General features: G+C 40.8%; 1 protein-coding gene across 2 annotated transcripts in view; it reads left to right on the forward strand.

The window, feature by feature from the left end:
• The first annotated feature begins 836 nt into the window (after positions 1-836).
• LOC126329290 (erlin-1-like) overlaps positions 837-23299 on the forward strand; it is a 43753-nt gene continuing 21290 nt past the window's right edge. Inside the window, exons 1-2 of one of the 2 annotated variants that reach the window (XM_049996142.1) lie at positions 837-1461; positions 3026-3146. In XM_049996142.1, the coding sequence (XP_049852099.1) occupies positions 3039-3146 (108 nt within the window). In that variant the 5' untranslated portion in view covers positions 837-1461; positions 3026-3038. Of the gene's footprint in view, positions 1462-1598; positions 1764-3025; positions 3147-23299 lie in introns of those variants that run through there. The other variant, XM_049996140.1, reaches the window with a different exon arrangement.

Below are 23299 nucleotides of genomic sequence, written 5' to 3' on the forward strand. Positions count from 1 at the left end.
AACTGCTGCCTGGAATGTCTTACAATTTTACGAGGCGTCTACGCTGTCGGCACTGAACGATTGACGGGTGACAACACATCCGTTGCTGGTGTACGACTGGCGTAAATTAGCAATGAGGAAAGTTCTGGTTGGAAAACCCACGCTTCTTGGCCGCACTTGCAAAAGGATCGGTAAAACCACGGTCGATGTAGCCATCGTGGCGAGAATGATCCGCAGAGGCAGCAGTAGGCATATGTATCTACATTTGTCAATATAGGTTCTTGAAACTTTGCAAGTAGGCTTTCCTGAAATAGATTGCTTCTGGCCTCAAGGCTTAGACAATTCAAGTTTTTAACACTTCCGTGAGTCAGACAAACATTCGACCGTACGACACGCTCGAGCTTCATCGTATGAGGTCAATATCTTACAGTATATTGGTATGACACGCTTAAGCAATATCATAGAATAGGTTCCACAGGTGTTTTGTAAGCAATCTCCTTTAGAGGCTGCTATAGATATACGACCAGAATGTTAAGTAACATCTCGCAATACTAATTAATACTTCAGATAACTATTGACGCGAATTACCGCTAATTTTTTGCGGCTTTTTCTTACCGGTACTCTTTCTTCAAGATAAGACGCTTCAGTCAGTGTGTCAGATGAAAGTCTTCTGATGCATTTGTTTCTGAAATCTGCTGGAGAAATTTGTTACTTACAGAATCAAACACCATTTGAAAGTAAGGTACATCGTAACTCTTTGGGGCGGATCATGTCACCAATATTCACGTAGTCATTGGCGTATTTGCACTGTTCCTTCTTAAATGTCCGCTAAGTTCAGTGGCTGATTTTCCAGTAGTTGTTACCCGTTCTGCTAATATGCGGGATCGAGAGAACAGTTGTTTGTCGATCTGTTTCAGGATCAATATACACCAAAAAACTGTAGAGCTTCGGTAGAAATTTTGTGGCGCAGCGAGTCATGATAATCATTTAATCCTTTTTGAAAACGATTGTTTCCACACATAAATGCACTTAAAGTAGTATTTGCCGAATGTTATACCGTGCTCTATTGCCGCGTTTCCGCAGGCATTAAAATTTAATGAGCAACAACTTTGGCATCCTTAACAGTATACACTATGGTATACTATTCAGATTACCATCTGTGCTGTAATGTTATCAGAAGTGGGGGAGGGGAGTACACCGTGGGAGTGGCAGGTTAACATCTTTGGGTGGGGGTATTATAGACAGGTTACAGGTACTTACAAGCGCAGTGCCGGTTCAATTAAGTTATCTGTAATTACAATCGATTGGTTAATCGGCCTTCAGCGTTGTTTTTGCTGCCAGCCACAAGAATGCTGGCAGGTTGGAGGTCGTGCACGAATCGTAATTCCAAAATAAAATCAAGTACCTGATAAATTTGTATGTGTGTGACACAGCCAAAAACCTGCTTCAGTGCCATACCTGCTGTGACTAATCCTTGTACTGGTAAGTATATGTAAACATCAAGTAATTACAATTTTCCTGTATAAGGAAGATTATGTGGTGAGTGACACAGCAAAGAATTGCTGCTATTGCAGTCGTCACTGGTTGAAAGTTAAATTCACGTAACTCGTAATCAGTTGATCCAGTAGACCAGTGGAGTGCAGATATGCCGGTAGTAAAATGGAAATAGCTTTGGAAATGTTAAATGAAACCGATGTGTAATCAGTTCCGTTCTAAGGACGAAGATTTGTACATCATCCGGATTGTGTTGCACAACAAACGTTTCACAACCTAAATAAAGTCAGGTTGAGTTAATGACCATCAGCTATATACATGGCAAACATATTGTGCTTTTAGTATTCACAATTGTGGTGCCAGCATTCGTATCAGAAGCAGCTAGTAATGTTTTTTGGAATATCACAATGCTCTTTATTTTACGTGTGTACAACTCTATGAATTTAATTTGTGTGAATCAGGAAAGCAATTCGTATATACACAGTATTACATGTTTCTGTCATAACTGTCTGACACAGCACTTTGTTTGTATAGCCCGTTAAACAGACGTTTTTACAAAACTTCTATTTATACCATGATGTATCCAGTAACACTAATAAACGGACCAACAATTGGAAAAAAATTATAGGCATCTGTATCCATCACCTTATCGTAAAGGAATGTAGTTTCTACTTCACATTTTGGTATGACATGTGCCTCGTTCATATTTTTATAGCCCTACATAGCTGCAGTGAAATATGATAAAATGTATATATGGGTGTAAGTTTCCTAGTAACTTACAGAATGTATTTTGACAGAGTGATTTCTGAAGATCTACAAAGATCTGTTAATTGAATAGCTATCAATACTAAAATTTCAAAAAATTTAAAATATCATAATTCATGGAAGGTCATCAATTTATGGAACTTTATATAGTTTGAGTTGTTTTGGAATTCGGAATATTTTGTATTGTTTTAATATGGGCAAGTAATTTGTTGCAAAGCATTATTCGTGCTTGCAATTGTCATTTTTGCACTTTTTCCTCTCTTTCTCCATGTATCTAGTGTTGCTTGTGTGCTCATCCTGATTTATGTTAAATTAAGCAGATTTCTTCCCTCATTAATTTATGTGGTCTGACATATTTAAACAATCTTAATGATGATTCCATCTAGCCACAGTACACATTTTTTTTTATAAATTGCTGTTTTTGCGCACAAAAGTTAGAATTTTGACACAGCAACACACAATATTAAATTTATTACGTGTATAGTTCACATGTTCGATCCATTTTATGTTACCTGGTATCCACAGTTCAAGGTATTTAATGACATTGGTAGTTTCTACTGTTTTTTTACATGTGATAACTGCTCAGTTCTTTGTTATAAAATGTGCAAAACTCTCAACCCTCCCTTGGTGAATGAAGGAGTGTGCTATAAAAACCTTACTTATTTCCATTTATATCAAAATTAACTGTTTTTGTTAAATTTAGAGTTCTAATCTTACTAGATTCTTGAGTGACGTTTTCTGTAATACCTCTGTTATACTACTTTATATTTTTCGTATTTGTTTCTAGAACATATGAAGACATGGCAGAAACTGTAGGATTTGTTGCTGGGCTTGTGATCCTGCTTATAATTATTGTGAATTTCTCCCTGCATAAGCTGGAAGAAGGTCATGTTGGTGTTTACTACAGGGTAAGTCTGTCTTTTATTACTGTGAAACCTGTGCACTGTATTTACTAAACTTGGAAGCTACTTACAACTTATTTCCACAGCATTTACTTTCATCCTAGCTTCCACTTGATGTAGATTCTTTGTTTTCATGGCAGATAAAGTATCCAATTCTAGTATATTTTTAGTACATTCAGGGTTGGCTTGAACATTTTTCTGTATAAGCATTTTATCTTTGACACGTTCTCCCCACTTCCCCCTCATACACTTTCACACGTGTCAGTTTTCTTTCCAATTGTGATAAATCATGTATTTTTTGCATGTAGGTGGCCCTGATGCCTCTCAGCTTGGTGGCCCAAAATATTGCCACTAATTGTGATACATACTGTAAAGCAGTTGTATAATTGTGCCACCTCTGGCACTCCTCAGTGTGTGCTGCTTCCACTAGCGAGTTATGTCACTTGGGCCTTAAACTGGCCCTGGACACAATGACTCTTGGTTAAATGTGAGCAGTTGTGGCAATTATAATTTATTTTACAAATATCTTGTACATGTCTTCCAAATGAGAAATCTGTATACAATTGCCGCCATTATGAAACAATCAACACAAGTTTCATACATGTAAATAAGTGCTATACAATACAGATAAAGTAATGGTTGAAAGAAAGTTTAGTCCTCACTTTGTAACTGCTCTTGAGTGTCTGGAAGATGAATTGGAATGAGTGCTGATGAGTGATATCAAATGATATAGAAAATTGTTGATTCTTCCACTGTCAAATGTCGGGAAAGAACAGCAACATATAAAATGGTGTAAGTGACCTGTTTGTACCTTTCTTATTTTTTTCAGATTTCCCTTTCGTTTGTTTTTCACACTTGCTTGGTAAAAAGGTAATTCACGTTTCCAGTACTTTGACATGTGTTCTTTACAGTAATCAAGCTCTGTTGTATTTTATTTCCTTATTCTGTAGGTTGGCAATGTACCTGGAAAATCTAAAGTCTCGAATTGAGTTTACTGAAGAAGTTGGGGAAAGCTTTGAGAAATGTGAGAGACTAAAGAAATAAGAGTTCGACTTTTTCATTGAAAGAATTTGCTGAGTCATTGTTACAAATCACTCGTTATAGTCTGCTTTGGAAACTGTCGGTGTGGAGTTGCATAAGGAAATTTGCAAAAATCTGTTCCATTATTGTATCATTTGCTGTTTGATAACAACCACCTCGAGCACGCTGGTGGACACAAGAATCTTCTTTATTGTAGATGGGTTTTCAGGCATCCCTGTTTGCCACTGCATGTGTGATGATGGAGTGTAACATACACACAATAATATGTCGCATAAGTGTGCATTCGCCAGTTGCTCAAATCAGGTTTTAAGAAAATATATAAATACTGATCCATATTTGAATACGTGCGTGTTAGAGATCAGTGTTGAATATTGAAGCTTCAGTTCCTTTCTACTAATTTCAGTGTAAAGTAGTACTTCGCTGACTTTCTCACAGTATCGTGCTTGAAGTTGCTGTCAAAATGGATTAATAATTTCTGTGACGAAAGTTCAAAGGTTGTTCCTATGATGATTTCTTATGTACTTGAGGTTATTGCACTATGGCATGGAACAGTGATGGATGATGATAATGATGGAATTTCTAAAAGGAACAATAGCTGATAAGTTACAGATTTGCTGATGAAACTGTTAGTAAACTAATGTTTACAGAAGAATTAGGAGCAGCCACTAAATTACTTTGATAAACATACGTAACGGAGGAATGTTTGTCATTGTGGCTGCATGTTTCCGAGTGTGTATGCATAGTTGCCAGCTCTTTCCTCGGCTGTGAAAAAATGAGGGTCTGCTTTTCCCTTTGCTTCCTTTAGTATTGCAACAAGAAGCAAATTCATGTCACATTCAGTGCTGGTTTGGTATTGCTATGAGCCACACATTTATTTTGAAATTTTTAAAATTGATAGAGAATGCTGGTGCCCGATAAGCTAATGCAGATTGTATATCTCGTGTGGCATTTTCAAAAATAAATAAGATATTTTTAATCTATCCAGAGTAACTATGTTGTTAAAGTATTACCATTGAACATTATTTTTGGAACAAGAGTAGTAGTGAGCTTTGTACATACAATGTGGTTATAATTAAATTTTTGCTGCCTGAGACAAATGCATGATCGTACAACAGTAAAACTTTATGGAAACATTTGTAAGAACATGGGTAAGAGACATAATGAATAAACCATTGAAGAAAATGCACATTAATTTCCTCATAAGAAGGTAACACGTGTTAGATGTGTTCCAAAAGGTTTGAAACTCAGCACCTGGACTTCAGTTTTCTAGAGCAGTGCAACGCACACTCTGAGAAAAAATCAGAAGACTTCTGAACTAAGTACAAAACATTTTCACCTTATAAAAATAATCAGCCACGGCCTGGATAGGTATTGTAGAAATCTTGTAATTGTATAGCTGGTCATTCAAACCTCACTGGTAGCACCCTTTTTTTAATTCGATATTTCTTAGCCAATAGAAATTAATGTATATTGAATTTTATTTTAATAAAAGATGACACGTTTTCATTTTTAATTACCAATTGCATGAAAACAAATTCACAATCGGTGAAAACTTTGGTACAAAAATGTGAAAGATAGAAAAGGAAGTGCTTTCTAAGTTTTTAGAGACTGAACTGTATTATTGATTTACACACACACACACACACACACACACACATATATATATATATATATATATATATATATATATATATATATATATATATATATATATTTTAAAAATAAAGATTCCAAGACTTACCAAGCGGGAAAGCGCCGGCAGACAGGCACATGAACAAAACACACAGACACACACACACACACACACACAGAATTACAAGCTTTCGCAACTGGCAGTTGCTTCGTCAGGAAGGAAGGAAGGAGAGGGAAAAATGAAAGGGTGTGGGTTTTAAGGGAGAGGGTAAGGAGTCATTCCAATCCCGGGAGCGGAAAGACTTCCCTTAGGGGAAAAAAAGGACAGGTGTACACTCGCGCGCACACACACACACACACACACACACACACACACACACACACACACACACACACACACACATATCCATCCGCACATACACAGACACAAGCAGACAAGATGTCTGCTTGTGTCTGTGTATGTGCGGATGGATATGTGTGTGTGTGTGTGCGAGTGTACACCTGTCCTTTTTTTCCCCTAAGGGAAGTCTTTCCGCTCCCGGGATTGGAATGACTCCTTACCCTCTCCCTTAAAACCCACACCCTTTCATTTTTCCCTCTCCTTCCTTCCTTCCTGACGAAGCAACTGCCAGTTGCGAAAGCTTGTAATTCTGTGTGTGTGTCTGTGTGTTTTGTTCATGTGCCTGTCTGCCGGCGCTTTCCCGCTTGGTAAGTCTTGGAATCTTTATTTTTAATATATTTTTCCCATGTGGAAGTTTCTTTCTGTTTATATATATATATATATATATATATATATAGTCATTTGACAATGAACCATTTCAAATGTCTGTACAGAATTTTGTCACATGACCAGTAATTAAAAATAGTTATTATTATTTCTTTCTTACCTCAGACGTTATGTCTGGTATAAAGTAGAAAGTGACGCGAACCTTGATAAAGCGTGACTTCCTTTTAACTGTACGGTACATGTTATATTGCATTTAGGAACTTTCGGGTAATTGAACATGCATCAATAATTACGGATTTCTGTAGTTGTATATATAAGTTTGGACGTAGCTGTATTGCATTGATGTACTGGTGGATATTGTGTGGTATGACTCCTGTAGTTGATAGTATAATTGGTATAATGTCAACTTTATCCTGATGCCACATATCCTTGACTTCCTCAGCCAGTTGGGTGTATTTTTCATTTTTTTTCTCCTGTTTTCTTTTGTATATTTGTTGTATTGGGTATGGATATTTCGAGTAGTTGTGTTAATTTCTTCTTTTTATTGGTGAGTATGATGTCAGGTTTATGTGGTGGTGTTTTATCTGTTATGGTTCTGTTCCAGTATAATTTGTATTCATCATTCTCCAGTACATTTTGTGGTGCATACTTGTATTATTTTTGCTACATTGTCAAGTCTTCTGGAGTATTCTGTATTTGCTAGTATTGTACATCTGCTTGTGATCTACTGTTTCTATTTGTTGTTTGCAAAGTCTGCATTTATCTGTTGTGGCATTGGGATCTTTAATAATATGCTTGCTGTAATATCTGGTGTTTATTTTTTGATCCTGTATTGCAATCATGAATCATTCTGTCTCACTGTATATATTGCCTTCTCTTAGCCATGTGTTGGATGCATCTTGATCGATGTGTGGCTGTGTTAGATGATACGGGTGCTTGCCATGAAGTGTTTTCTTTTTCCAATTTACTTTCTTCGTCTCTGTTGATGTGTGGTCTAAAGGGGTGTAGAAGTGGTTATGAAATTGCAGTGGTGTAGCCGATGTATTTATTTGAGTGATTGCTTTGTGTATTTTGCTAGTTTCTGCTCGTTCTAGAAAGAATTTTCTTAAATTGTCTACCTGTCCATAATGTAGGTTTTTTTATGTCGATAAATCCCCTTCCTCCTTCCTTTCTGTTGCTGACTGTTTGATGTATTCTATATTTGTGGCATTGTGATCGTGTAAGTGTATTGAGTGCTTCTAGGTCTGTGTTACTCAATTTCACTACTCCAAATGAGTAGGTCAATATTGGTATAGCATAAGTATTTATAGCTTTTGTTTTGTTTCTTGCTGTCAATTCTGTTTCCAGTATTTTTGTTAGTCTTTGTCTATATTTTCTTTTAGTTCTTCTTTAATATTTGTATTATCTATTCCTATTTTTTGTCTGTATCCTAGATATTTATAGGCATCTGTTTCTTCCATCGCATCTATGCAGTCTCTTTGGTTATCCAATATGTAATCTTCTTGTTTAGTGTGTTTTCCATTGACTATGCTATTTTTCTTACATTTGTCTGTTCCAAGAGCCATATTTATATCATTGCTGAATACTTCCGTTATCTTAAGTAATTGGTTGATTTGTTGCTGCCAGTAGTTTTAGATCATCCATGTATAGCAAATGTGATTTTGTTTGGGTATGTTCCAGTAATATTGTATCCATAATTTGTATTATTTAGCATGTTGGACAGTGGGTTCAGAGCAAGGCAGAACCAGAAAGGACTTAATGAATCTCCTTGGTATATTCCACGCTTAATCTGTATTGGCTGTGATATGATATTATTTGAATTTGTTTGGATATTAAGTATGGTTTTCCAATTTGTCATTACTATGTTTAGGAACTGTATCAATTTAGCATCTACTTTGTATATTTCCAATATTTGTAGTAACCGTGAGTGGGGTACACTATCAAAAGCTTTTCAGTAATCAATGTATGCGTAGTATAGCGACCTTTGTTTAGTTTTAGCTTGATATGTTACCTCTGCATCTATTATCAGTTGCTCTTTACATCCTCATGCTCCTTTGCAGCAGCCTTTTGGTTCTTCATTTATAATTTTGTTCTGTGTTGTATGTATCATTAATTTTTGTGTAATGACTGAAGTTACAATTTTGTATATTGTTGGTAGGCATGTTATGGGGCAGTATTTAGCTGGGTTTGCTGTGTCTGCTTGATCTTTAGGTTTCATATAAGTTATTCCATGTGTAAGTGTATCAGGGAATGTGTATGGGTCTGCAATGTAACTGTTAAATAATTTAGTTAGATGTGAATGTGTTGAGGTGAACTTCTTTAGCCAGAAATTTGCTATTTTATCTTTTCCAGGGGCTTTCCAATTGTGAGTAGAATTAATTGCTTTGGGGACTTCATGTTGCAAAATTATCACTTCAGGCATTTGCTTCTATCCACCATGCTTGCCTGTTAGGTTGTACCGGGCTTGACCATATGTTGCTCCAGAAGTGTTCCATGTCTGTTATATTTGGTGAAGTGTCTGTTTTAATGTGTGTGTCTGGTAGAATTTCTTTTGGTTTGTGTTGAATGTTTGCTTTTGTTTCCCTCTATTTTCACTTTTTTGTATCTTTTAAGTCGTTTAGCCAATGCTTCTAATTTCTGCTTCTTTTCATCTAATCGCTCTATCGCTTCTTGTTGTGAGATTTTACCTAACTACTTCTCCCCCCCCCCCCCCCCCCCTGGCATTTGACGTCTTATAAATTGTGTTAGCTGTCAAATGTCTTTTCTCAGTTTTTCTATTCTGATCTGTAGCCTGTGTTGCCATGCTGGTTTTGTGGGTTTCTTCTGTGTGTTTGTTGGTTTCGATCTCTGCCCAGTGTGTATATTTAGAGTAGTGAGTGCTCCTATATAAACCAGTAGTTGTAACTCTTCCATAGTTGTTTTCATTTATTTTGTTGTGTATGATTGTGTTGATAGTTTTTATTGTTGTTTCAACTTGCGGGTTATTTGGCGGTCTAGACAAGAGTGGTCTAATGTCTGTATTTGTGTCTTTGTATTCTATATATGTCAGCTGAAATTTTTCTTCTTTATCTAACATGTCACTTCATGTTCTATTTGTACTTGTTCTGGTGGCAGTCTTAAGATTTCGTTTTCCTCTGATTGTTTAATTGATGCGTGTTCTTTGTTTGTTTGCTCTGGGATGTGTGAGTTCATCACTGTATTTTCTTCTTCTTCTTCTGATTGCACATTATTTTGTTCCAGTATTTGTTGCACTTGTTGTTTGATGTTTTCTAATTCTGACTGGGGGTATCCTGTTATTTTTGATTATTACGCGGATCTGATCAGCTAGTCGTTGTTCTGTTAAAAATTTTAATTCTGGGTATCTGGTAATAAATGTTGTGTATACTTGTGATCTGTATCCAGTTGCGTTGGTTCCTAGGTTTGTTGCTTGGTAATAACAGAACATGAGGTGTCGATTAACTTCATCTGACCATCTCGTCCTCTTTGTTTTCCTTCTAGGGTGGTTGCAGAAAGCATATCTTGTAAAACACCTCTATTTGGATTTAAATCATTTTCCAGTTGGCTAGCAGTGTTGTTACATTGTGGGCGGGCATAGGGTTAAAGCGTCGTCCCCGACAATGACGGCGCTTGTTCGAGGCTTCTTTATTTGTGTCCTGAACAAACTAATCACACTAAAAGGGGGGTTAGCCCTATTAGTGGTTTGTTCTTTTCGTCGCCTTTTACATCTGGCAGAACATACCGGAGGCCTATTCTTTTCCCGGGCCTCCACGGGGATTATTATTATTATTATTATTATTATTATTAAATTGAGGAGCACCATTTGAAATCGTATTATGTCCACCAGCGAACAAAATTGAGTTTGATTCATTTGCATATAGTTTCTGTACCATTCTTTTGTGCTGTGGAGTCGGAATGTAACACATCAGAATCACTGGCAGTGTAAATAGCCTCTGAAAACTAACATTTATTTCAGATCGTATTTAGCATTCTATAGTGTGTGCTTCAAATGATATTATGTGCAACATATATTCTACATGAAGCAGCTCAGTTGGCTGTACTGACAACTAGCGCACTTTTCTCAACAATGCTGTGTTCAATAATGACAGTTATCTTGCGATTGTGTGTATGGGAGCAGGTTTTTTTTCCTTCAGAACTAAATATCAGTAAGTTGTTAAATATTGTTGTTTTGGAACATGTGCCTCGGATACTTGTAGCTACAGCCTAAATGTCTCGTAGACTTTTTACAGCTGCCCAAAATTAAGTCACAAATTCTGACTAACTTGGATGCTTCTAGATTAAGAGCAGAGACTTTTCATCAACTTACGAAGGAGTAGCTCTGTAATTCAACAACCCTATGCCCTGATATGCAGCAGATACAGGACCTACCAAAAAATGTTGATCAGTGAGGCATATCATTCACATCAAATAAACTATCACACTCTCTGTGTAAAAGACACAGATAATAAAAATTCACCCTTCTATGTCTGGACAGAAAATAAAGTTGGCAGAAGTCCTGTTGGGATTGCTTGAGGTCCCTGTGATTTTCTGGAAAAGTTTGAAATCCCTGTTGAGAATGATAGCTTGAGGCTTTTGGCAGATGACTGTGGAGGGCAAAATAAAAATGACCATGTGGTATGTGCTTGGACTTTCTCTTTACTTAAAAAAGCTCCTCAGCAGCTTATGAACATAACACTGATATTTTTCTAGTAAAAACATTTTCAAAAGAAATCTGAGTTACTGACACCCAAAGATTACCATCTTCTCCTTCAGTACTGCAACTGCCCTGGATGAACCTTGGCTCCAACGAGCTTCTTCCACATTTCTCTGTTGTTTGCTGCTCTTTTCAAACAACGGACTCCCGAGTGGCGAGATCTGCTATCACGTCATCAATCCATTCTTCTAGTTCTCGGTTTTGGCCTAGATGAATGAATCACATCTTTCATCATTGTCTTTGGAATTCTATCTTCTGTCATTCTCTCCACATATCCTAGCCATTGTATTCAATGTGATTTCACAATGAAATGATCATATGGCATTTATTGGCCAGGATATCCTCTTTGGGGTTCACAAATTTTACTGTATTCCTATCGTGTAACTTGGCATTGGTGTATTCTCCAGCCTTCTTTCCTTATTGGAGGGGGGGGGGGGGGGGAGTAGTATTTTCCACTCAGAGGTTCTTAGTGCATGTTTGTCATGTTCTGTCAACACCTATACCCCTGACCTTTTGTGTGATAACTGGGAAGATTAGGGGGTAATATATCAGCAGTTTTGTTTTCGTGTAACAAAGCTATTTCTCAAAAGTTGGATATTTGCAAAGTAAGCTCTCTTTCCTACTTCTATTTTATCCTTATAGCCTTTCCAATGCCGTTATTTGTTCCCAAATAATTAAAATAGGACACTCCTTTGAAGCATTCCCAATTGATGTTTGTGTCTTTAGGGGTCCTTCTGGCCTCAGATTGTTACATTACCATATATTTTGTTTTGTTTTCATATACTATGAGGCCAGTTTTTAAGTCTTCTGTTTCTATTACCCTGTATGTTTCTTGGAGTGTGTTGACATTTCTTCCTGCTATAGTAATGTCATTAGCATATGCCTGTATCTGGCTAGTTTGGTGCCTCTTTTGTTGTTTTTATTTACTACACAATGCAGTGTTATACTGAGACTATTCCGGGTTATATTGAATAGGACAGTGGAGAGACTTATCACCTTGCTTCACAGCTTTTATAAAGTCAAAGCTTTCACTTGTTCTGCTACGAACCTCTGAATTTGAAGATAACTGCTGCAGAAAAAGCTCATCAATCTTATCAGCAAGGACACATTGACTTTAGAAGTTGCCTGTGGAAACGGATTTCTCAATATGGCACAGTTCCTTTTTGGTGTGAGGGCCAGTTGTGGTGTGTTGAGTGCCAAGGAATTGCTACCACAACCAACCACCATTTCAAGAAATTTAAAGGAAACCAACCACTGACCATATGTTAAAGCAGTTTCTATGGAGGTGGGGAATGTTTTCAGTCAATCTATGGAGTAATTTATAGCATAAAATAAACTACATGCAAGTGACTGCACATTACATTACATTAGCTGAATAAGGAAAGCTTGAGGTTAGTGATGTGCACCAGAAACAAATTGAGTGTGATATTTAAAAAATCTGGAGAAAACATTAAACATGAACTGATCAAGATATTACAGTTGTTTGGTTTACTCAGCATTGTGCAAAATGTCATGTTTGTTGCCAACAAAAACCCAGCCTTTGGAGCAACGCTTCATCAATATGACACCCACTTGCTCAGCGCACATCCTCAATACTCCGCTAGAGTATGCGACTGGAGCAGTTATCAATGATAAGAATGATGTACAATGATTAATAAATTGTTGTCAAGTTGTCACAACTTTTTAAAAAAATCTGATGTTCAGAACAACCTGCAGAAGTTGTTGAATGGAGATGTGGACACGCGATGGAACAGCAAACTAGACATGTATGAGTCAGTTAGCTTGTTCTCATAATTTTGTCCGAGAAAAATCACGACAATTTAATTGACACCATTGACAAAAAATGTTGGAAGATGAAACAAGTTTGCCAACACCATTTAAAAATGCCTCCTGTGACCTCAAAGCCTCCAAAGCACCAACACTGTATCTATGTGTATTGTAGATGGTGAAACTGCTCAAAAAGTGAGGGAGAAATTCAGTTTATAACATCTTTAAGGACTGCAGCAAAATCATGTTTTTAGCACAACGTCTCAAATAATGATGCACAAACTTGCAATGTTTTTGAATCCTAAGTATGGGTGTTTAAAATTTCTTGGCAGTGACAAGGAAGATGAGATTATGAAAGAAGCTAGGAATTGTGTTGCAAGGAAGTGTCTACAGTTCAAAAACAGAGATTGTCTCTGAGGTTCCTACAAAGAAGCAGAAACCTGTTGTACTTTTCAGTGAATTTGAGGATTCATCAGAAGATGAATCTGCAAGAGACGTCACCGTTGCCCCAATGTTATTCCGAAGTATATCAGCAGTATATACCCAAGCTGCGGAAGGAGGCCATCTGAAAGCCTTGTGGCAAGGATGTGAAAGCACATATCCAAACTTTCTCTGTAGGGACATCAGCTAGTTAAGTAATTGTCAGTAGCAATGAAATTCTCAATAGTCGTGTAACTAATTCATTTTATTTTGACAACTACCAGTTTCAGCATTGCACTATGCCATCTTCAGGCCCAATGTGCATCTCTCAAAATAAACGATAATGCCATACAGTGCCTTGTATCCCTGAATTTCGTGAATTCGAACCATTTTGCAAGTGCTTCATTCGAAGACTTGGTAAGAGTTGATATCAAGTCTTTGAATGAAGCACTTGTGAAACAGTTTGAATTCACAAAATCCAGGGAAATCTTCAGGGCCCATATGCATCTCTCAAAAATAAACTATAAAGCCATACAGTGCTTCCCAGCGTGCCCTATTGCAGGACGAGTAATGCAAAACTGATCCAAGTCTTTGAAGCCACAGACGTTTGACTGTATTATCTTCATGAGTAGCTTCTCTTATTCTACTGTTATTCTTTGCGTTATCACAATGATTGATAAATTTTTCATTTCTTACCTTTTTCTTACAGTGTTTGGAAGAGCATTAGATGGAAGAAATGTTTAATATTTGAGTTTTACTTGTAGTTTTTATTTTAAAGACCTCCCTCAATATACTTTTAGTATTTTTACTATTCCAAACAAGAACATTTAACTTCAAATTTAGACATGTGAAATATTATGAAATTAAATAATGGTTATATTTTAAATGCCTACAGAAACTTTTAACAGTTTTGACAGCAATATTATTCTAGAACAGGGTGCTCCTGCTCATACAGCATTGTTACTCTATGAACAGTTAAATGGCCATTGTTGCCTGCTGTGAACAGTTAAATGTCCTGGTATGTGGAGCCTTGTGGTATGTTGGCTGTGTCATATAAGATCGCCAACTTCTCGTAGCACCCCCCACCACATGTTCTCCAAGTCATAGCAGTGCCATGCTCCTGCTCCATGTTGGGACTCTGTCAGAAACCCTGTTTTGGAGTATACAACAGGTAATGTAATTTAATAAGCCAAATGTTGTACCTGCCAGAAGACATCATCATTGAAAAACAGTACCTTGTAACTAATAAAACATGTATTTTACAGGAGAGATGAAAAAATGTCTAGAAATCCATACACATTTCATATGGACATGAAATTTGTTTTGTTACACTACATTGATATTCCTGATCATAACAAAAAGTGAAATAAAGAAAATACTCTTATAAAGCTTAATTATGGCAGATACACAAAATTGTCTTAGTATTTGTGGAACAGGAATGTTATTTACGCAGTATTGGTTTATCAGTCTCCTGTGCAACTTGCCACTTTTATGTTTTTTTTGGTGCTGAAACAACAGTATCATCATCATTATGGAAAGACTTCATTGAAAGACTTAATGCAAAAACCTTCAAATATACACACAGTTCACGTAGGTATGATGATGTCTGTAGATTTCCTAAAGAAAAAACTGCCGAACAAAGAACTACACTGCGCTGGCCCTCCTGAAACAGTATCAACCAAGTTGGTCATTCGTAAGGAATGTTGTCATAACAATGGAAATCCTTAGAAACAATGACTGTAAATTGTTGTAAATGATCCCATATGACTTTCCTGATTTTCAGTCTTTCTTTGTGTACTTTCAGGAAGCAAACTTTTCCAGAAATTTTTCTCATGTGTCTTGGTATTTCTTGCCGCACCTCACTGAAGTGCCCTTGCAGTGAATAATACCATTTGGACAATACTGTATCGCCCTCAGGTCCGTAACTGTAGGCTCATTCTTTGCAGCTCTTTCGGGTCTAATTGAACAAACTTCTTTTTGCATAGCTAGTGAAAAAGGAGTAATCTAGGTAATGGAATTGTAAAGTCATGGCTTTCTTCTCACCTCTTTAGATATCAAGTCATACTGGGTAGGAAGAGAAGCTTCATGTCCTTTGAGTTTGCATGGGAGCCACATTCCGTCTGAGTGTGACCTTTCTCCAAAAACTTTTATGTAATCAATACTCTTGAATCAATTGCTGATCTTAAGAGCTTTTGATAATATCTCATTCCTGTTCCGATTTGTGCAGCCGTCAGAATACAAAATGACTGGGACAAGATCCTGTTTTCAAATATCTTCACTCAAGTTTCTAAGCCTGTAATTACAACACAAATTGCACTGGTCTTTTTTGGGGGAAAATAAGCTAAGTTCCTGCAGTAATGTGATGCCAGTTTTGGAGGACAGTCCAGAAATTCTTTTACAAAGTTTTTCTCATCTTTCTTCTTCATTTGTTTTATTTGGGAATGTGGGCTTTTCCCATGTGTGGCATTATCCAGCCAGTATCTCACTGACCATTTTTTAATGCCAAGAGTATTGAGAAACATTTTCTTGCATACAAGATGTTTTCTCTTATAATTTCTCAGATAGTAAACCATTGTGCCTTTCCTCCTTAGTGGTAGGGGTCAAATCTTCTTCAGTTGCTCCCAAAGCAAAGCACAGCACCTACTTCACGAACAATGTCCCCCTAACCCAGGGGACATTGGTCCCCTCCCCCCAGTTGGAGAAGCAGCAGCCTCCTCCAGCTTCTCGTGTGGAAGGGGTCCCTTGGAATCCTCTCTTCCAAGGTCTCCACTAATGCCACAGCAGGTACTTGCCAGTGCCTAAAGGAGCCAAGCACTGCTGGGTGAAGAGCTTCAGTCTTCCTCCATGCCTTAAGCTACTTTGGAGGAACCCTTCCAGCAAGACTCTAAAGAGAAGCAAGAGGGCAAGCAAGCCAAGAAGAAGACTGCTAAGAAACAGGACCCTCCAGTAGAACCAACACTGCCACTCCCTACCAATTCTGTGTCTCAGGATGAGGTGGAGATCTTAGCTTCCCCTGAGGAACTGGCTCTCATTGATGCCTCATCCGCAATAGAAATGCAAACAAATACTCAGTCGGTGGCAGCAGGTGACTGAGGCATAACCTGCCTCCTTGTCCACTTTATACCTTTCCAACCTCACGATACCATCGCCTTCTAGTGGAATTTCTGCGGTTTCTTCCACCACCTGGCTGAGCTGCGGCAACTGTTAAGCTTCAAGCCTGCTTTCTACATTGCCTTCCAGGAAATCTGGTTCCCGGCAGTGAGGACCCCTTGCCCTCTGTGGCTGTAGGGGATATTACAAGAACTTTAGAGAATATAATAGGGAGTCAGGTAGAGTTTGCGTCTATGTCCTGAACTCGGCATGTAGTGAACCTGTGCCCCTTCAAACTCCGTTTGAAGCTGTGGCTGTCGGGATAAAGACAACACAGGAAATAAGTCTGAAACGTATATCTTCCTCCAGATGGCACAGTACCCCTGAATGTATTGACTACACCGATTCAACTCCTTAAGCCTTTCGTATTTTTGGGAGATTTTAACGCCCATAACCCCATGTGGGGAGGCACCATGCTTACTGGCCGAGGTAGAGAATTCGAAATTTTACTGTCTCAGTTCGACCTCTACCTCTTAAATACTGAGGCCTCCACACATTTCAGTGTGGCTCATGGTACTTACTTGACCATTGATTTATCAATTTTCAGTCCAGGACTTCACCCATCTGTCCAGTGAGTGGAGAGCCCACAATGACTTGTACAGTAGTGACATTTTCCCACCTTCCTGTCACTCCCCTGGCATCATGCTCATGGATGCCTAAACAGATGGACTTTAAACAAAGCAGACTGGGAAGCTTTCATCTATGTTGTCACTGTTGAATGTCCCGCACATGGTAACATCGATGTGGTGGTTGAGCAAGTCGACAGGACGATTGTTTCTGTGACGGAAAATGCGATCCCTTGTTCCTTAGGGTGCACACTAGATCGCGTGTTCCCCCCTCCCCCGACGAAAGGCAATACCTTGGTGGTTGCCTGAAATTGCTCTGGCCAAAGACAGTAGCTTAGTGGTTGCCAGAAATTGCTGAGGCCATTAAAGAGTGTAGGCAGGCTCTACAGCGACACAAGTAGCAACCGTCCCTGGAGCATCTAATAGCTTTTAAATGGATCCATGCCCACGTTCGCAAGCTTAGAAAAAGACGGAAACAAGAGTGTTGGGAGAGGTATGTGTCGACTATTGGGTGCCATACGTCCCCTTCCCAAGTCTGGACGAAGACGAGATGTGTTTTTGGGTGACAGACCCTGACAGGTGTCCGTGGCATTAACATCAATGGCGTGTTATCTACCGACGCCAATGCAATTGCCAAGCACTTTGCTGAGCTCTATGCTTGACCCTCTGCATCAGAGAATTACTCCCCAGCCTTTCGCACCCTCAAACAGTGGAAAGTCCTCCTGTTCACTGAATGTCACAGTGAACCCTATAACACTCCATTTATAGAGTGGGAGCTCCTCAGCGCCCTTGCACATTGCCCCAGCACAGCCTCTAGGCCAGATTGGATCCACAGTTAGATGTTTCATCATCTCTCATTGGACTACAAGTGACATCTTGTCATCTTCAACCAGATCTGGTGCGATGGCATCTTTCCATTGCAATGGTGGATGAGCACTATCATTCCAGTGCTCAAACCTGGTAAAAACCTGCTTGATGTGGATAGCTATTGGCCCATCAGTGTCACCAACATTCTTTGTAAGCTGTTAGAATGTATGGTAAGGCAGCAGATTTGTTGGCTCCTGCAAGTCACGGGGCCTACTGGCTCCATGTCAGGGCAGCTTCCGCCAGGGTCGCTCTACCACTTATAATCCTGTGTCCGTCAATTCTGACATCCGAACAGCATTTTCCAGGTGCAAACACCTGGCTGCTGTCTTTTTTTATTTACACAACCTGGCAACATCATATCCTTGACACTTTATATGAGTTTGCCTTCTGGGGTCTGCTCTCGATTTTTTTATTCATAATTTCCTGTCACTCCGTACTTTCCGTGTCCAGGTTGGTGCATCCCATAGTTCCCCTGTATCCAGGAGAATGGAGTCCTGTAGGGCTCCGTATTGAGTCTCTCTCTCTCTCTCTCTCTCTCTCTCTCTCTCTCTCTCTCTCTCTCTCTCTCTCTCTCTCTCTCTCTCACACACACACACACACACACACACACACACACACACACACACACACACACACACACACTCACTTTTAGTGGCTATTAATAGTCTACCAGCAGGTGTATGGTCGTCAGTCTCACCTTCTCTGTATGCGGACAACTTCTGCATTCCTTGCTGCTCCTCCAGTACTGGTGTTGCTGAGCAGCGCCTATAGGGAGCCATCCACAAAGCGCAGTCCTGGGCTCTAGCTCACGGGTTCGTTTTCAGCTGCAAAGTCACGTGTCATGCACTTCTGTCGATGTCGTAACATTCATCTGGAACCAAAACTTTACCTTAATGACAATACACTCACGTTAGTGGAGACATATCGATTTTTAGAACTGGTTTTCAACGCACGATTGACTTGGCTTCCTCATCTGCGTCAGCATAAGTGGAAGCACTGGCAGCACCTCAGTGCCCTCCGCTGTGTGAGCAACACCAACTGCGATGCAAATCACTCTATGCGGCTGCAGCTGTGCAGAGCCCTTGTCAAATCCCGCCGTGACTATGGGAGTCTGGCTTATGGTTCGGCGGTACCCTCAGCATTATGTTTACTCAATCCAGTGCACTACTATGGAGTTGGACTAGCGACAGAGCTCTTAGGATATTTCTGGTGAGCAGCATACTGGTGGAGGCTGGAGACCCTCCATTGCAGATCAGACATGCAAAACTTCTCTCCAGCTACATTGCACACATTCATAGCTCTCCTGAGCATCCAAATTACTGTCTCCTTGTCCCAACCATGGCGATTAATCTCCCACATTGGCGACCCAAATCAGGGCTTAAAATTGCGGTTTGCATCCAATCCCTTCTGTCTGAACTGGAGTCTTCCCTTTACCACCTCTACTCGAGATCCATTCACATACACCTTCATCGTGTAAACCTAGGCCGAAGCTCTGTCTGGACCTTCCACATGGCCCTAAGGACTCAGTTAATCTCGCAGCTCTCCGTTGTCACTTCTATTCTTGACATGTCCCAGGACTGTGAAGTGCTTTACATCGATGGCTATTGGTCACGTTGGTTTTGTCTATGTTCATAGAGGACATATTGAACAGCACTCCTGGCCAGATGGCTGCAGTGTTTTCACTGCAGAGCTGGTGGCCATATTTCGTGCTCTTAAGCACTTCCGTTCATGCTCTGGCGAATCATTCCCTTTCTCTACTGAGTCCTTAAGCAGCCTACAGGCTATCGACCAGTACTACCCTTGCCATCTTTTGGTAGGGACCATCCAGGAGTCCATGCCCTGGAACGGCCCAGTCATTCAGTGGTGTTTCTCTGGACTCGAGGTCACGTCGCAATCCCAGGAAATTAACTTGCCGACAGGCTGTCCAAACAGGCTACATGGAAACTGCTTCTGGAGATTGGCAACCCCGTAACTGACCTGTATTCATTATTACGCCACAAGGTTCTTCGGCTTTGGGAGATCGAGTGGCGTAACGTCGGTATGCACAACAAACTGCATGTCATTAAGGAAACTATGAATGTGTGGAAGTCCTCCATGCGGGCCTCTCGCAGGGACTCTAAGTCAGCAACTTATTATCCTTTGTAGCAATAGGGCGAAGGACATTTAATCTTTAGTTCAGAACATCCATTGTCTGCACAGCACATTTTATGGACCTTTCTCCTAGTCCATGTTTTTAGCTTTCTTTCGTTCTGAAGATTGTGCTTAAAGTGTAGTTGCTTTTAACTTGTTTCATCTTCATTTTCTGTGCTTCTAACATGGGCATGTATGACCTTAGCTGTTTTTGCACCCTATAATAAAACAAATAATGTGATGTGGCTACACAGTTTTGAATTTACACGGTATTATTTATTATGTCCAAAACAATCTTGTTACACAGTATTTCATTCTTGTGCAGTATTTCCACCTATTTTCTTGCTGTGTCATTTACACGATATTGTTTTAGTTTTTTATATGTAGATCATTTTAAAAAATTGGCATTCTGGCAGTAAGAGTAGATGTGCAGGGAGTCAAGGACACAAACTGATTGAAAAATGCGAAATCAATAATTTGTCATTTACGCAGTATTGTTTCTTTGCCGACAATATGCTTTGTTCACATCTGCTAGGGTGAAAGACAGTGATTTGCTGCTTTCTGTTTCCAACTTGTAAATCCTGTAAGCGGCTACTGTGCATATGAGTAATCCCTTTTTTCTTTTTTACCCTGCTAATAATGTGTTGTTACGCTACCATGATGTAGGTAAATTCTTCCATGAAGAGGGCTTCATTGGTGGGGAAGTGGTATTTAGCCACTCTTCTTCTATCACCACTGAGTGTGAAACGTCCCCCCTGCGGGTTCAGGGGTTAGAATAGGCCCGCAGTATTCCTGCCTGTCGTAAGAGGCGACTAAAAGGAATCTCAAACTTTTTGGCCTTATATGATGGTCCCCTGTTGGGTTCGACCTCCATCTCTCAAAATTTTTTGAAGAGCAAGCCGATCGGGGAAGGGCACCTTACTTGGTGCATTGTGTCCATCTTGCGATCAGACCTTTGCCAGCTTATACACCATTGAATTCCAGTCCTGTCCGCTCTCCATCTCTTGGGCATGACTCTGTTTCTGCGTGCAGATTGCACGTTGCACTGTGCAGTGCCTCTTTCTGCACCGAAGGCGACCATGGACCACATGTTACCTAACATCCAGCACGGTAGCCAGTCCATTGCGGTGGGGCCGCCATGTACCCTGTTGGTTGTAGCCCGCTGACAACACAGGGATCGCTCTACTGATGCCTGCGCCGTTAACTCCCCACGTATGCCAAGGAGTAGATGCCTATCCTCCTGGGGTATCGGGACTCCCGGCAACGGCCATCTTGCCAGGTGGCTCTTGCCATGGCTGGGTGGCGCCCGTGGGGAGGGCCCTTGGTCAGAGTAGGTGGCATCAGGGCGGATGACCCGCAATGAAGCGTGGTACATCATCTCTCGCTGGTGGCCAGCCGCCAGCAGTCTCTAAGCGTTCTCGGGCTCAGTTTAACGCTCAGAAGTACGATCCGAAAACGTTCCCCTCCCTGGCCACACCGTGGGAGGAACGTAAGTCTTAGAATGGCAGTAGCAGTTATTCGCCCCGCTTCTTAGTTTGTACGAGGGTTGATGGGGAGTCTTTTCTCTCCACAAAGCCTCAGTTCTTCGTTGAGCATTTAGAGGACAAGTTTGGGGAGGGGAGGGCTTGTCAAAAATGCGCTCTGGGTCAGTCCTGATACAAACGGCATCCTCTGCCCAGTCACGACGGTTACTCGCTTGTGGCAAGTTGGGGGATGTTGCTGTTACGATCACACCCCATAAGAGTTTGAATATGGTCCAGGGAGTTACTTACCATAGGGATCTTCTTTTGCAGTCTGATGATGAAACAGCTGCGCGCCAATTTAGAGCGCCGAGGTGTCCATTTCGTCCAGCGCGTTCATCGGGGTCCGAAGGAAAATCAGATTGCTACAGGTGCCTTCATCTTGGCCTTAGAAGGGGATACATTACCGGAAAAGGTCAAGGTGATGGTCTACGGATGTGACGTTAAGCCCTATATGCCTCCCCCAATGCGGTGCTTTAAGTGCTGGAAGTTCGGCCATATGTCTTCTCGCTGCACTTCCAGCCTCACATGTCGAGATTGCGGACGCCCATCACATCCCAATACTCCATGTGCCCCGCCTCCCATCTGTGTCAACTGCGGGGAGCACCATTCACCTTGCTCGCCAGACTGCCGAATTTCCCAGAACGAGCGTAAAATCATGGAATACAAGACCCTGGACCGACTAGCCTATACTGAGGCCAAAAGGAAATATGACAGACTCCATCCTGTGAGAATGACATCTTCCTACGCTGCTGCTACAACACCTGTACTAGCCCCTCTGTTTCTCCAATTATGGCCGGATTGACGAGTAGTACAACTCCCCCTGCCCCCTCACCAGTGAGGGGGGGGGGGGGGGGCGCGGCCTCTACCCACCGGGTTGCTCCTGCGCCACCTACCTCAGGAGCAACACCATCCCACCCATCGGGGACGTCCGTCCCCACTTCTAAGCCGGAGAAGTGTCCAACTTCTTCGGCTTCTCACGCTTGCAAGGGGTCCCTTGGGTTCTTCCCTTCCCAGGTTTCCAACCAGCAAGAAGGCTGACTACCGGCAGTGGCGTAAGTGAGAAACCAAAGAAGAGCTCTCAGCCCAAGGAACACGCGGTGGCAGCCATCCCACCGCAACCTTCCAGCTCTGCGTCTGAGAATGCAGTGGAGATTCTGGCGTCTGCTGAGGTACTCAATCTCGCCGGTCCATCAGACGCCATGGAAAGCGCCCATCCTCCAGTGGAACTGCAGCGGTTTCTTCCACCATCTAGCTGAGCTCCGCCAACTTATCAGCCTTCACCCTTTCCTCTGCATTGCTCTGCAGGAAACTTGGTTTCTGGCAATGCGAACCCCCGCCATCCGTGGCTACCGGGGTTATTATAAGAACTGGGCAGCTTATGAAAGGGTGTCTGGTGGCGTCTGCATATATGTCCTGAACTCTCTTCACAGCGAGTCTGTACCTCTCCACACACCTTTAGAGGCTGTCGCTGTTCAGGTGTGGACGCCACAGTCTGTTACCGTCTGCAGTCTTTACCTTCCACCGGATGGTGATGTCGCACAGCATGTCCTGGCTGCTCTGATAGCCCAGTTGCCGCCACCTTTCTTGTTACTGGGCGACTTTAATGCCCATAACCATCTGTGGGG

This window comes from Schistocerca gregaria, chromosome 2 (assembly GCF_023897955.1).
Source record: "Schistocerca gregaria isolate iqSchGreg1 chromosome 2, iqSchGreg1.2, whole genome shotgun sequence".
NCBI lineage: Eukaryota > Metazoa > Arthropoda > Insecta > Orthoptera > Acrididae > Schistocerca > Schistocerca gregaria.